Below are 13,024 nucleotides of genomic sequence, written 5' to 3' on the forward strand. Positions count from 1 at the left end.
CTTTTGTCAGGTAAATGCAACAAAACAGTAGGCAGAACCTCAATCTGTCATGTAAAATTTCTCTGATTTAGTTGTAAATATGTCCTTCATACATGCAAAAGTCTCAACCTCTTCAAATATTTTACTATTTTTCCAAAAGGTTTACACAAGATTACACAAATTATTCAATAAAAATGTAGAAAATACATTTGACATGAAGTTTTTCTATTGAAAATTTATTTTTTCAAAGTTTACGGTAAATCCAGTAAATCATATTAATACTTTGTGAAAGCTGACAAAACGACACTGACGAAAGGAGTCAACAGTAAAGATATGTCAGAGGTATTGTATAATGGAAATTGGCTTGCCATTCAATAAGCTAAAATTCTTATGAAATTATTCAATCTGATGCTGATTAAACAACATGGGGCCACTCGACTGAATTTTTTTTTTTTTTGAAAGGATACTTTATTAAAAAGAATTTGGAGAGCCTCTCTCAGGAATGAATTGCATTTATTGTGTTTTCCATGAGCATATATTCGTATCCATCAAATCACTCTAGGTTTTCCTTCATCCCTCGAACAAATCATTAGTTTTCAGCTCAGCTAGCGACCGGTCGATAGTTGAACCGAATAATTGAACCCGCCATGGTGAGCAGCGACTGAACGTGTGCACTAGATGTGCTGTCAAATTTCTGAAAATACATAAACAATAAATCAATTATCTTTTTTTCCTCGTGTAATTGTTTTGTGACAAGAAAATGTATTCAAGATTAAACCATATCTTGCATGTGACTGGAGAAGCCGAGTGAAATATGGCACCGCACAAACCAATGTAAAGACGTTTTACAAGAACATCCCACACTGGTACACATTAAAAACTGTGATATAATAATTTGGCTATTTCCCAGATGTAACAAAAACCCTTCTAATAGGATTATCTGGTCAGAACCTCCCATTCACATAGAAATATAGAGTATCATTAAAATTGCTTTGATTTGAATGCGACTTCAAAGTGCTTTGGCAGCAAAAGATAGCTCTGACCTCCATCACCACACTCCTGCATAATTTAACCCCTCCCCACCTTTTCGTACGCCCGTACAACCTGAGCTCAGGTCTCTGGATCAGCCACGCTTATTCCACATGTGTCTCCCGCCATTGATCCGCTCATGCTGATAAAGGAGTTAATTAAATGAGACGAAGCTCAGAGCACAAGGCCCGTGATTCATTTACAACTACCAATTAAGGAGACGGAGGAGACAGGCTTCTCATCAACGGGAAAACTATTAGAACTACGTCCTGTGGAATGGCAAAAAACGAAAATCAAAATAAATTGAAGCAGACACCAGAAAATTCACTTTAAAAAAAAGAAAAGGGCTGTGACTGATTTTATTCTGACATGGTGGACCTGTCTCTCTGGTCCAGCTGATCATGACAAAATCCAACAAAGGGGGCCTAAGGGTTTTCAGACCATTGTTTGACCAAGGTGTGCATCTTTGTTTGTTTTCTCCATGGCTGAGTAACTGTGTGCGCTTGTGTGTACCATGGCACCACAACAACCCTGGTAATTACAGCGCAAACAAAGTGGGCGCCAGGCCGAATAGAGAGTCTTGCTTTCGGGGCCTCACTGACTCCCTAGATGAGCTCAGAGTCTGATCAATCTCAGTTTAGACTCCCTTCTAGACTTCTGCTTGTGTAATGAGGTTGTCAAAAGCATCATTCACAAACACGGACAGCTCATTTCGAGCAGAGAGCAGGGGCTGGTGTCGGAGCTTCAGGGAGGGAGTGAACCGAAATAGTCAGGTTCTGCGAGTCATCATAAATGTTCCCAGAGGGAACAAAACAAGGCAGGAACTTTGTCACAAAAATGAAAACAAGTACAGGAAATGAAGGAAGAGATTTGAAGTGGCACTACAGGCCACAACCTGATAAATGTAAAGTGCAATAAAGTGACTGCTTGTGATTTTTTTTGCCTTGCTCGAAATGAATTCAGAGTTGCACTTGAAGACAATTTCATCCTTGACATGAATGTGTTTCAAGTGTGGACACACACAGAAAATGAATTGATAAAGCCTTTTTCTTGTTGGAACCAACACTCCAATGCAGTAATAAAAACCACTCCGCTATGACGCAAACCAAGATGTATACTTGCTACATCATACTTACTATGGTTCATGTCCCCACCTACTATCGTCGCTCGCTTCAGAACCGGTACCAGCTGCCAGGGCACCATGTTTCCTTTTCTACAAAATCGCTCACTGTAATCCTATATTACGAAGTCCATTGCACTATTTTGCGCAAAGATTTTCAAAGTGTTATGTATCACCGATCCAGAGAGCGAATTACCCCCTCTTTCAATGAAGCACCTACTGAACACAGCATATGCATCACTGCTCTTCAGAGTTGTTAATAGTGGTGCGTTTATGAAGTTATTGAACAAAATAGCAATGAGTGCAAAGCCCATTGACTATGGGTTACCATCAGGACAGGATGTCTTTTGTTTCCTTTTCCAAAAGCAGACACACTTCTCCAATTAGCTGTTGGCACAAAGCATGGAGTAGCAGTATAGAAGTACATACACAAGTTTAAAGAGGTCGACACTGAGACCGTGCTGAATGCATGCAGAACACACACAGTAAAAAGGAGCTGAAAAGAAACAACAAACAGAGGCCCACTTGGCTCCATGCCTCACTAAGCCACCGTGAACAGATAATTCCTCTCAAGTCGACACCAACGGACAACGTACGCTCCCAGTAACCACAATGACCTCGACAGAAAGATGACATCACAGCCCTCCAAACATCCTGTTTAACCATGACTACCGAAGCCCTCATTTCCGTGGTAACACAACACCGCATCACCACATGGGCAAACTATGAAAAGAATGCAGATTTCTCTCCAGTGAACCTTCCTCTCGTGTCTTAAGGGACCTCGGGGATCAACAAGGTTTATTGGAGGAGATGCCGGTGCACACTCTCAAATCACTGAGACAAAAAAGGTGTAACGAACGTGAAAATGTCAGGCTCCCCTGCCATTAACCCAGGGCATCGATCCAGCAGGAACAAAAGGACTACTTATGAGAGAGTGTGTGTGTGTGTGTGTGTGTCTATGTTGGGAGGGGTTATACAAGCGATTATAGCGCCATTAGCATTGTTTTAGTTAGTCAAGATCTTGCTTTAATAAAGTAAACTGTTGAACAATTTGTATTTGGCTTTTAAGGATTCTCTCACAAAATTTGCAATACATGTTGTAAACCATTTTGGTTAAAGTCTAAACTGATGGAGCACAAATGTGAGGTAAATGCCAAGTAATGCATTACCTATTCATCGGAGAGAGCTTCAAGGTGACTTGCATGCAGGCGTCATGTAAATATTTTGTCACGACATTGCCATTATACATAACATTGTTGCTACAAATTATTAATACAATAATTGTATTTTAAAGGGAGTTGTTCAAAATTATTGTAAAATTTGACATATTAAAACTTGTCTCAGCATATTTTGTCTGTGTATCTGCCAGTTTTCCTCACAGCAGCATAATGGTTTTTTTGAGTAAATCGCTTGAGTAGAATGCTCTGTGGCCCGGCATGTGAAAGAAATCCTCTGACTGGTGCTGGCAGTGTGGTGGGAAAGCCATAATGAGAAGCAGCCAGCTTCTCCTCAGCAAGAGAGGTGAGCCTGAGGCCGAGGGAATCCTCACATCACAGAATCCCAACATGCAACTTTCCAGTCATTACTACATCAGTGAAAACAGGACTCATTCATACATAATGCTCCACTTCCAATTAAAGAGATGCCTCTCTGTTGACAGCCAAGTCAGCTGCCCTTCCCCGATAGGATTGTTTTCTTCTTTTCACCTCACAACTGTAATTTGTGGATCTGTCAGAGTCAATACACCATATTGTCTTCAATTCAATAAAGCAACGAAGCAATGCAGATAAATGACAGCAAGGCTGGAAGACTGGTGAATGGGTTTCAGAGAGTACAGCTCTATTATTGGATAGAGGAACCCCTCCACACGATATTTATTAGGATCCTTTATCTAATCGTGGGCGTCTCCATTTGCCAAATGTCCATATCTGCAGCTCAGCGATTGTTTAAATTGTGAGGTTACTTGCAAATAAGAGGCAGCCAGCGCTGTGGAGGAGGAGCTGAAGCCTGAGGACACAGACATGAATTAGGAAGGCAAAATTTATCGACTTACTAATGATAGGAAACACTCACACATTAGAAATGTCACTGGCTTAAAGTTTGATAGCCACTACCAGCTGTCATTGTCTCTACACTCAACTAATACCCACCCTGCTCTGCTGCCTGCATCATTTCATCACCACCTTGCATAAACAAGGGTATAAATGATCGATATCTCCTGAAGGAGAGGTCAGCCCCACCTCTCTTGCCAATTATCTTGATAATGCAGTCGTGATATTTAGCCTGGCAATGTTCCCGTGAATTCTGAAGGGAGCAAAGTGGATCCCTTGGTGCCACGGTGTTTATGCAAAGGAACTGCAGGATTGCAAAAGAGGAACCATCTACTTAATTGGAGTCATCCCATCAAATACTGAAAATTCAATAACATTTTGCATTAATACCTGCTATTTGTTCAGAATTTTGTAGCTCATCAGTAACAAAACGAGTGTTTTCCTACATGTGATACCATTCGACACACCAATACAGACCATCATGTAATATGACAAATGTGTAGAAATGCTTATATCTGAAAACAAAAATAACCGCACAAAACACCTCCCTCATGTGTTGTACCAAAATTAAGTTTCATGTGGTGCAGCATGGTGTTGGTACACGGGCAGATGGCCTTACTGGATAGCAACGTTTACACCCAGAGTATGAGAAAATGGTCCCTTTGTATCAGTGTGTATGGTGACATTTAAGCATTTTTAAGCATGTAAATTAAAAAAAAAATTAAGAAAAGAGCCCTGAAGAAATAAGATGTCATTTACACCATCAAATAAAATTAGAAAAACAAAAGCTTCGTTTTTTGGTCATTTAAATGCACAGCTAATACTAGTACACAATCTATATTCTGCATGTCACAAGGATTACTCAAAAGTCTAATTCCATTTCTCCTTGTCATTCATTGTGTGCATCATTTTCAAACCATTTGTCCCCTCATATGTCTATCATAGCTATATGAACTCAGCATCCATGAATAGTGAAATAAAAGAAAACACAAAGGCACACCATCACGACCTCTTATTCTCCAATATAATCAGAGTAAATGCAAAAGAGACGTGTACAAGTGTGTGTCACGTCTGTGTCTTTTAAAGAATCAAAGTGAACTCAAACATCCGCAGCTATTTTTGTATCTCGTGTACAATTACATAACTAAATGAAGGAGGCAGTGGAAAAACAGGATTGTTAATTTCTTTCCTCTCAACGAGCAATTTTTGTCACTTTCTATAGTTTATTAAGAAAAACAAAAAAAACCAACATTGCCACAAACTGCAGTGTAATTTAAAATTAACCCACCCCAAAAAAAACATTTTCTGACCATTACTAGCAATCTAAAAAAAAAAAAAGACTTCAAAATCAGCCTTCAAATCCAACTACAGCTTTGAGTCACAGATAAACCACTTTTCAGCAAAGATGAATGATGAGGTCAATGCCAGGCTCGACTGTCTATGAATCTACAAGTTAAAGCAAGTAAGCAAGTTAAAGAATCTAACTCTTGGTGAGACTTCGATCACTCAGACACGCCAACCTTCACAAGGCATGTCATTCACGGTCAGCTGTTTCAACTATCCACAAACCCTTTGTGTATATTCTCCCTTTGACTCTTGGTAAAGATTGAAGGAATGATTATTTGATAAAGCAGCACCAGGGAGAGTATATTTCAAAGTATTACGATAATAAGCAGATTATAACCATTAGAGAATAATCTGTCAAAAGTTAGCCGATGTTCATGTTTCACTAATAAAATGCAGGGAATATGGTGTCTTTCTGACATCCTTGTGTTATGTATCCAACAGAGGAAGCACTCCGACTCCTCTCGTGTCACACTCCAGTCAAATAGTGAAGTATGAGGAGAATTTACTGAACTGAGCGGTTCACCCTCAGTGGTAAGTTAACTCGTTTGTGAAATAAGCAACAACTCAATAAGTTTCTCATGACGTACCCCCCCCACCACCAGCATGCGAGTTGAATTTTAAGGTTAATCTGTATCAGCTACTATTCATTTAAACATGTCATAATATCACTTGCTCAAGTTAAAGGCTCTGTGTCTTTTTGCAACACTGAGGTCCAATATGTTAACAAAACGACAGCAGCACATCTCTTTTTTTCAAAAAGATTTTACACAAATGACCTTGGTACAAGCTAAATCACCCCAAGTCTCATTTACAGTGCTCGCTTGGACCTAAAATTCCCTCAGATTTGTCACAATAATGAGGCCAATCACAGAGCCGATGCCGGAAGAGGCCGGGGCCCGTCAATGACCTTCAGGTTCTTGCAGTCATCTCACCTGCCCTCCTGGCACAGGATGCCACCAGTCCCACATCTCGGATGAGAGGGGGGCAACCAAGCGTGGCTTCCATCCATCATCGCATTACACACATTGGCCTAGTTTAATGTCCTTTTTCAGACTCGACTGGAGACACGCTGGGCCACACAGAAACATGGGAAGCAGATAATTAGTCTATGCCAACAGCAGAGGTTCACCAGTCATTTGCCACCTCAAGGGTGAAATCCCTTCCAGAGTACTAATGAGGACTTTGTCCATCACCACAGTCACATCCATTACAATACGGGAGCGTGGTCATAATGAGCAGATGAAGAAAGCGCGCGGTTTCTCCATCTCGAAAGGAGATGAAATGCAGAAAATCTTGCTGTGCTGTATTATTTACAAACAAGGAGACAGATGGAGGGATGTAGCAGCAGCCCGGCTAAATGCAGAACACTCTCTTTAGTCTCAAACTAAACTGTTTCACTAGGACAGTTCCTTCGGACGGATGGGGCGGCGGGGGGGGGGGGGGGCAGACAGCTGGTGAGCGCGAGAGGATAATCATGCTGAAGCAGGTACAATTGTGTGATGGACTGAGAAGGCACAGAGAAATTAGAACAAAAAAGCACATGAGAGCGGGACCTTCACTGCTATACATTTTGAATTTTGTTTTTGAATATCTATCAGTACTAATAAAAAAAAAGGGGGGGGGGGGTTCCTCTCTCTGCCATGTCCAACATACAAACATGGGGCAAGAGAACTAGAACATCTGTTCCTGGGGCATGCAGCAGAAGATGTTTTCATGTTGCTCGAACAGGACTTCATGCAGTCTCAGCGGGTTTTGTGCAATTCAAATTAATAAATGAGATGAAAACTGAGATTCTGTAATTAAATGCTACCCGGCAAAAGTACAGATGCACTTCAGTCGACGACTACAACAGAGACTCTTTCGCTTTCTGTGCCATTAGCTCTAGATTTATATAGCTCCCTTCACCGAGAGCCACGCCAACATCGAACTCTCACAAAGCCAATCTCAGGATTTAGCGCGAGCACTTCACAAAACCTGTCAGTCTAATTGTAACAAATATAGCTCGAAACCCTGGAGAAAAGTGTCAGAAAAGGGGTGCAACACAACAAATTCACCCTTCTCAGGTTCAGTGCAGCCCAGCTGCCCACTCAGCCATGCCGCTCCCGCACAGCCGCAGACACTGGAAATCACTCCGGCTAGCGCTCGGCAGGGCGATCGCCACCTCGACTGACAGGAGCTCCGTCAGGGGAACGGCCACTAAAGCCATCAGCATTTCATCACTGTACTGAGGTGACAACACACACTTGTCATTTTGTTTGATGGAGAGACAATCCGCGACGGTTTCACTTCAACGCCACAAGGTACCAGACAATACAGGCGGAGTCTTGAAAGTGAAAGTGAGGCATGGGGCCTGTTCTGCCTTTAAGTTTAGAATGGAATGAGCACAAACAAAAACTATCAGGCCCGAGTAGTTGCTTTCACCTTCGAAAGAAGTTCTGACTAAAGCATCAAAACACAAGCAAACCATCTCTAATAGGTTTGGATCAGCTTTGTGTGCCAAAAGGTGGGGTAATTTATGTCCAACAATTAATCTCAAATGCAAGTTCTTTTTTTTATTGTGGGAAGAAACCAAAGTACCTGGAGAAAATCCCAACACATACTCCAACCAGGGACCTTCTCACTATGAGGAGAGACGAACCTCTGCTGACCACAACATCACTGTGAGGCCATGCTGTATATTTTAATATTTAAACAGGAGGTAACATGGTAGAATCAAGTCTTATTGAATTGAATGAGGTTTTTAAAATAATTTTATATAATTCAGTCAACCACACAGCAATCTGCAATTTTACAAACCAACACATCAATGAATGTAGACCTTTCATTCAGGTATTGTATAAAACTGGAAGTCATTAACTGACTTAATTACAAGTGGGATGTAAACAGATATTACTAATAAAGTCCCCGTTTAACGTTGCACAATATTTTCTTCAGCAAGATGTTGCTCTCTCATATGAAACAGCAGTTCTGCCTTGCGGCGCATTTTTTACAAATCACTTCTTTTTAAGCTTGAATGACAATATTGTTGGATTACACAACACCATACTGTTCCTTTGAACGCAGTAAATATCTTTTAGGACTTTGTCTTTCATCATCTGTAAATCAAAAGGATTAATTGGTGTATCTTTGTTTTCGATCTCTGTCCAATGCCATGGAAACGGGGTAATATCTGGGAAACATCATCAAAGTCAACAACACAAACATACACGCTTGAGACAAAATTAACATTTAACTCTGAAAACCTCCACAATGTCCAATGTGGACATTCTGTCCTGAGACATTGGTCTCGCAGAGATATGCTGCCCCTGAAGCAGAGTAAGCCAACATGCCTGCCGGGTAATACAAGATTGGACGTCGCTCCTCGATTTCCTGTTCATTGTTCTACAGCCTACTATCCAAAACTAATTCAAACGCTGAAGAGTGGGCAGCCTGAAGTGGACTGAACTGTTTGCAGCAGTTAAATAAGAACAGATACCGCTCTGCCTTGCAGTCTTTTATAATGCAATGGACTTTGCTCAAACCAGTGTGCAAATGAGTGCCGTTTCACTCAGCATTGTAAGTGTAAACTTGAATGTTTCACCTAGGCTACAATATAGAGTATATTGTTTTTAGCTCTGCAGCTCAAAGGTTGTTTTATTTGCAAGAGATGTATGCAGTGAATTGATTTTAGATTGAGTGTTCATGTTTAAAATCGACAGAATGAACGATTGTATATGCGATTCATTCGGACTTCCAGTTATAACATTCCCTTTATAAAAGCCATGTCATGTTTTTTGCACCTTTAGAACCCATGAATATGTAACCACTGCAAAGTGAACGGCCTGAATGGAATACGCTCTCAACAAATCAATCATTTTGTTACAACAACTAACCACCGTGTGAAACTTGATGCTATCACTTTGTCTCGTGTAGCCTGGCTAGTCTATGAAACCCTGCTAGATAGCGGAGATCAGTTTCCTCAACCACTTAAGAAAATCCTCCAAATTGCTCACCATGCCCATTAAAACCACCCCTGCGTACAGATCTGTAGTAATCCAATCTGGGCCGAGCTGACCAAAGATTACAGCGATTCTTCTGCAGCAGACACACCGGGCTTGATATGATGAGATATGAGAGCAGGCACACGGGCCAATGTCATAAAGGATTGAGACACTAAATTAGAACCTAAGTGCCTCTTAGCCAAACTGAAGAGAGCCACACACCTGTCAATCATCTGACACTAGCACGAAGAATGAAATCATTAATGAGCTCTGATGAACACCAGCTAATGTGACCTTCCACTGTCATTTCATACAATATTGTTTGTGTTCCGAAACTTATGATCATACCGGTAAATCTAAAATCATAAATCACAAAATAAATAGAGTCCAGGATTGCATTAATGATACTGCCCACTATGGACACATTGATAAATCATTCAACTACCTTATCACCTCTGGTACAACCACAAGCTTAGAGTCACTCTCTTATCACACTAATCCGGATAACTTCAGCACCGAGTCCGAGAAGGCAGCGGGGATAAATGAGTTTACTCCTACACTGATTGGATTAAAAGCCAATAGTGGGCCTCGACCCTCCCGGCCTCGACTGCAACAGCCACCGGCAGCTCAGTTTTAATAAACAGGTGTGCTTAAATGGAAATAAATGACAAAAAAACAAAACCTCATAAAATCATTAAAAAGATTAGAAATAAAATGCAAATATTGACTCAGTTTGTTGCCACTAAACGAAACCCCACTGTGATTTACAATCTTTTTACAAGAACCGTTGAATCACAATGATTCAATTAAAACCCGGCCACACGTCAAGCCAGCAGCATTTTATGTGACTGCTGCATAAAAAGGAGTCCAGTGACGGTTGAATGTGAATGCTATCAGTTTGCTCAATGATTAAAAATGGGATCGAAACGGCATATTAGGTGTATTAGTGAGACACTTGGCACCACATGAGACTAAACTTTAAATGGCAACAGTATATATCCTTCTGCAGCTTTAAAAACTACTCCGGAAACAAGAGTTTCCACACTGCAGTGAAACAAATGAGTAGAGAGGCCGGGCTGTCACAAAGTGACAGGCCAGCATTAGGAGCTGCAGCAGCAACGCTTCAATGGACGAAGACACAGTATGACAGGGAAACAAAACCACAACCTGAGCAGAATGAAATGAAATAGAACCTGTTTAGGGCAAAATCGGCAACGTCCAACTCAGCCTGTTAAATCATTTAAAGCAGACATGGACAAGTGGCAGGCCTCGGGCCACATGCAACCCTCACCTACCTTTCTGCCAGCCCATGAGATCGTTTCCCAAAAAAAAAAGAGGTGATGGAAAGGAATAAAGTCATTTAACATTTAAACCCATTATGAATAGCAATGATTCAACAAATTTTGTAAAAATGAATGTGCTCAATGTGGAAATTACCTTTCTGATTCAATTAGGAGCTGTGATTGTCACACATTGTTAAATTGTCCATTACAATTTGTGGCACTCTTTGAGGAATCTTTCCATTTTTGTGGCTCCAACCACAATCCAAGTGGCTCATCCCTGACTTAAAAGTTTGAATAAGCCTCTTTATTTGATGGCTTCCTCAAAAAGTGGATTTTTTTTTTTTTTTTTTGTCACTGCAATAATTCATTGGCAGGGTTTAATGTGAAGATAGGAGTGAAGCTTTGTTGGTAGTGACAGCCATTTGACCCCCGGGGTGGCTTGTTTCACAGGATGGGAAGCCTCATTTAATTTCACAATGCCCGTGGCCAGTGTGAGAGTGTTTGTATATGAGAGGAGTAAGAAAAGGGAAAACATGGCAAACACAGCAATCACAAGACGAACACAAAGTAAGAAAAAGACAAACAGGAGCAAGAGGAAAACGCAAAAGAGAAGGGCTGTACTTGCAGGTGACTAAAGTGTGTGTGTGTGTGTGTGGGGGGGGGGCATTCCATCCTTGGTTGCAACGACTTCCTCATTCTTTTTGTATTCAGGTCCATTCTATGCATCTCCTCCCTCCTGATGCAGCTGCTGTGAGGCTTCGCAGCGGTCGCCAAGGCGGAGGGTCACAGAAGCAGGAACAGGCTGTGTCACAACTACAACCTAAGTGAGACTTTCACAAGCCGCCTTCCTGTTGTTGTGAACATTTGTGGGGGCTTTTATTTTATTTATTTATTTATTTTTTTGGGGGGGGGGGTCCTTCACCACAGCAGTGGCCATGCAGGGGGGGGAAAAAAGACCTGCATCAGCTTTGCAGGAAAACCCAGGATCTCCCAGCTGAATGGGGAAACACCCGCAGGGAGGGGAGAAACAGCAGGCTGGCTGGAGAGTCTGACATCATCCAAGTGTGGGCTTCCATGTTTCAGTCAAGTCTCTCATATGTGCATGAATAGGTGTAACTCAGATACACACACCCGCACGCACACACACACACAGAGCTGTAGTTTTCCTCTCTGGCTGGACATATATTCATTATTCTGACTTTCTGCTGCACCACCACACAGACACTGCAGTTCACAAAGCTTGTAGAAGCATACAGAGGTGAGGGGGAGCCGTCAGTCTCCAGACCTCCCCAGATCTGCAGACAGAGAAGGAGGGCTGCTCCCGGAAAGCATCGTTACCATTGCAATAAGAGTAGAATAGACACACACACACACACACGAGACACCCTTTCTTTTGCGTGGCCGTCCGTGGTGGAACCGATCCCACTGCAGAGACTGTCAGAGAATCCAGATCGTGAATCACACACAGCAAATGGAATATCTCCTAAACAGACGCATGTAAAGTTGAAGGACGAATGGGGGGGGGGGGGCTGAGGGCCGGTTACAGTAAACGGCGGGGCAGCGGCAGTGTGGGGTGTCGATGGGCTTCAGCAAGTGATCCAAAAAAAAAAAAAAAAAAAAACCCTGCTGCATTGCCTCAGTCAAATCTCCACGTCCCACTGTGGTTTAAAATAACACCCGCCACACAGGGTACCTGCTATGACTCATGTCCTGCCTCACATTAGGAAGGAAAAAAAAAAAAAAACACATGATCGGAAAATGTTGAGGCTAGTTAGCGCTACTTCCTTAGCCCAGCAGCGGCGGCGACGGCGGCAGCAGCCAGCCGCCTCAGCCAGCCGCCTCCTCTCCGGTCCAGCCAGCCCGCCCGGTCCTCCCACCAGCCCGCAGACTCCCACCGTCCTGGGACTTACCGGTCTTATGTGCTGATGGTGTCGCTGTGAAGACACAACAAGTGCGGGGAGGCTGCCGGCCACCACTCCGCTGCTCCGGGACAACAGGAGTACTGATCTGCACACTTTCGCAGCCATCTCTGTAGTGAAAGCTCGCCGGGAAGGAGACTCTGCTGCGGGCGGACCGAGACGCACCGAAGGGGAAGAGGGAGGGGAGGTGGGCGGGATGCGGGGCTGGACTAGCGCCTCACACACATGCCCAGTGTTGCACCAGTATGCAAAGATACACACTTTCTGGTGCGGGGTATGTCAAAACAAACACACGCACAAGGCTGCCTTTTTTTTT

The 13,024-nt window shown here is 42.5% G+C and overlaps 1 protein-coding gene across 2 annotated transcripts in view; it reads right to left on the reverse strand.

The window, feature by feature from the left end:
• Positions 1 to 12,816, reverse strand: part of mcu (mitochondrial calcium uniporter) — a gene marked incomplete at its 5' end in the record, with an annotated part of 66,288 nt that extends 53,472 nt beyond the window's left edge. For both annotated transcript variants that reach the window (XM_080507850.1, XM_080507849.1), the window contains one exon: positions 12,700 to 12,816. In XM_080507850.1, the coding sequence (XP_080363976.1) occupies positions 12,700 to 12,816 (117 nt within the window). The remainder of the gene's footprint in view (positions 1 to 12,699) is intronic.
• Positions 12,817 to 13,024: the final 208 nt, after the last annotated feature.

The sequence above is a fragment of the Blennius ocellaris genome (assembly GCF_963422515.1).
Source record: "Blennius ocellaris genome assembly, chromosome: 13".
Lineage (NCBI taxonomy): Eukaryota > Metazoa > Chordata > Actinopteri > Blenniiformes > Blenniidae > Blennius > Blennius ocellaris.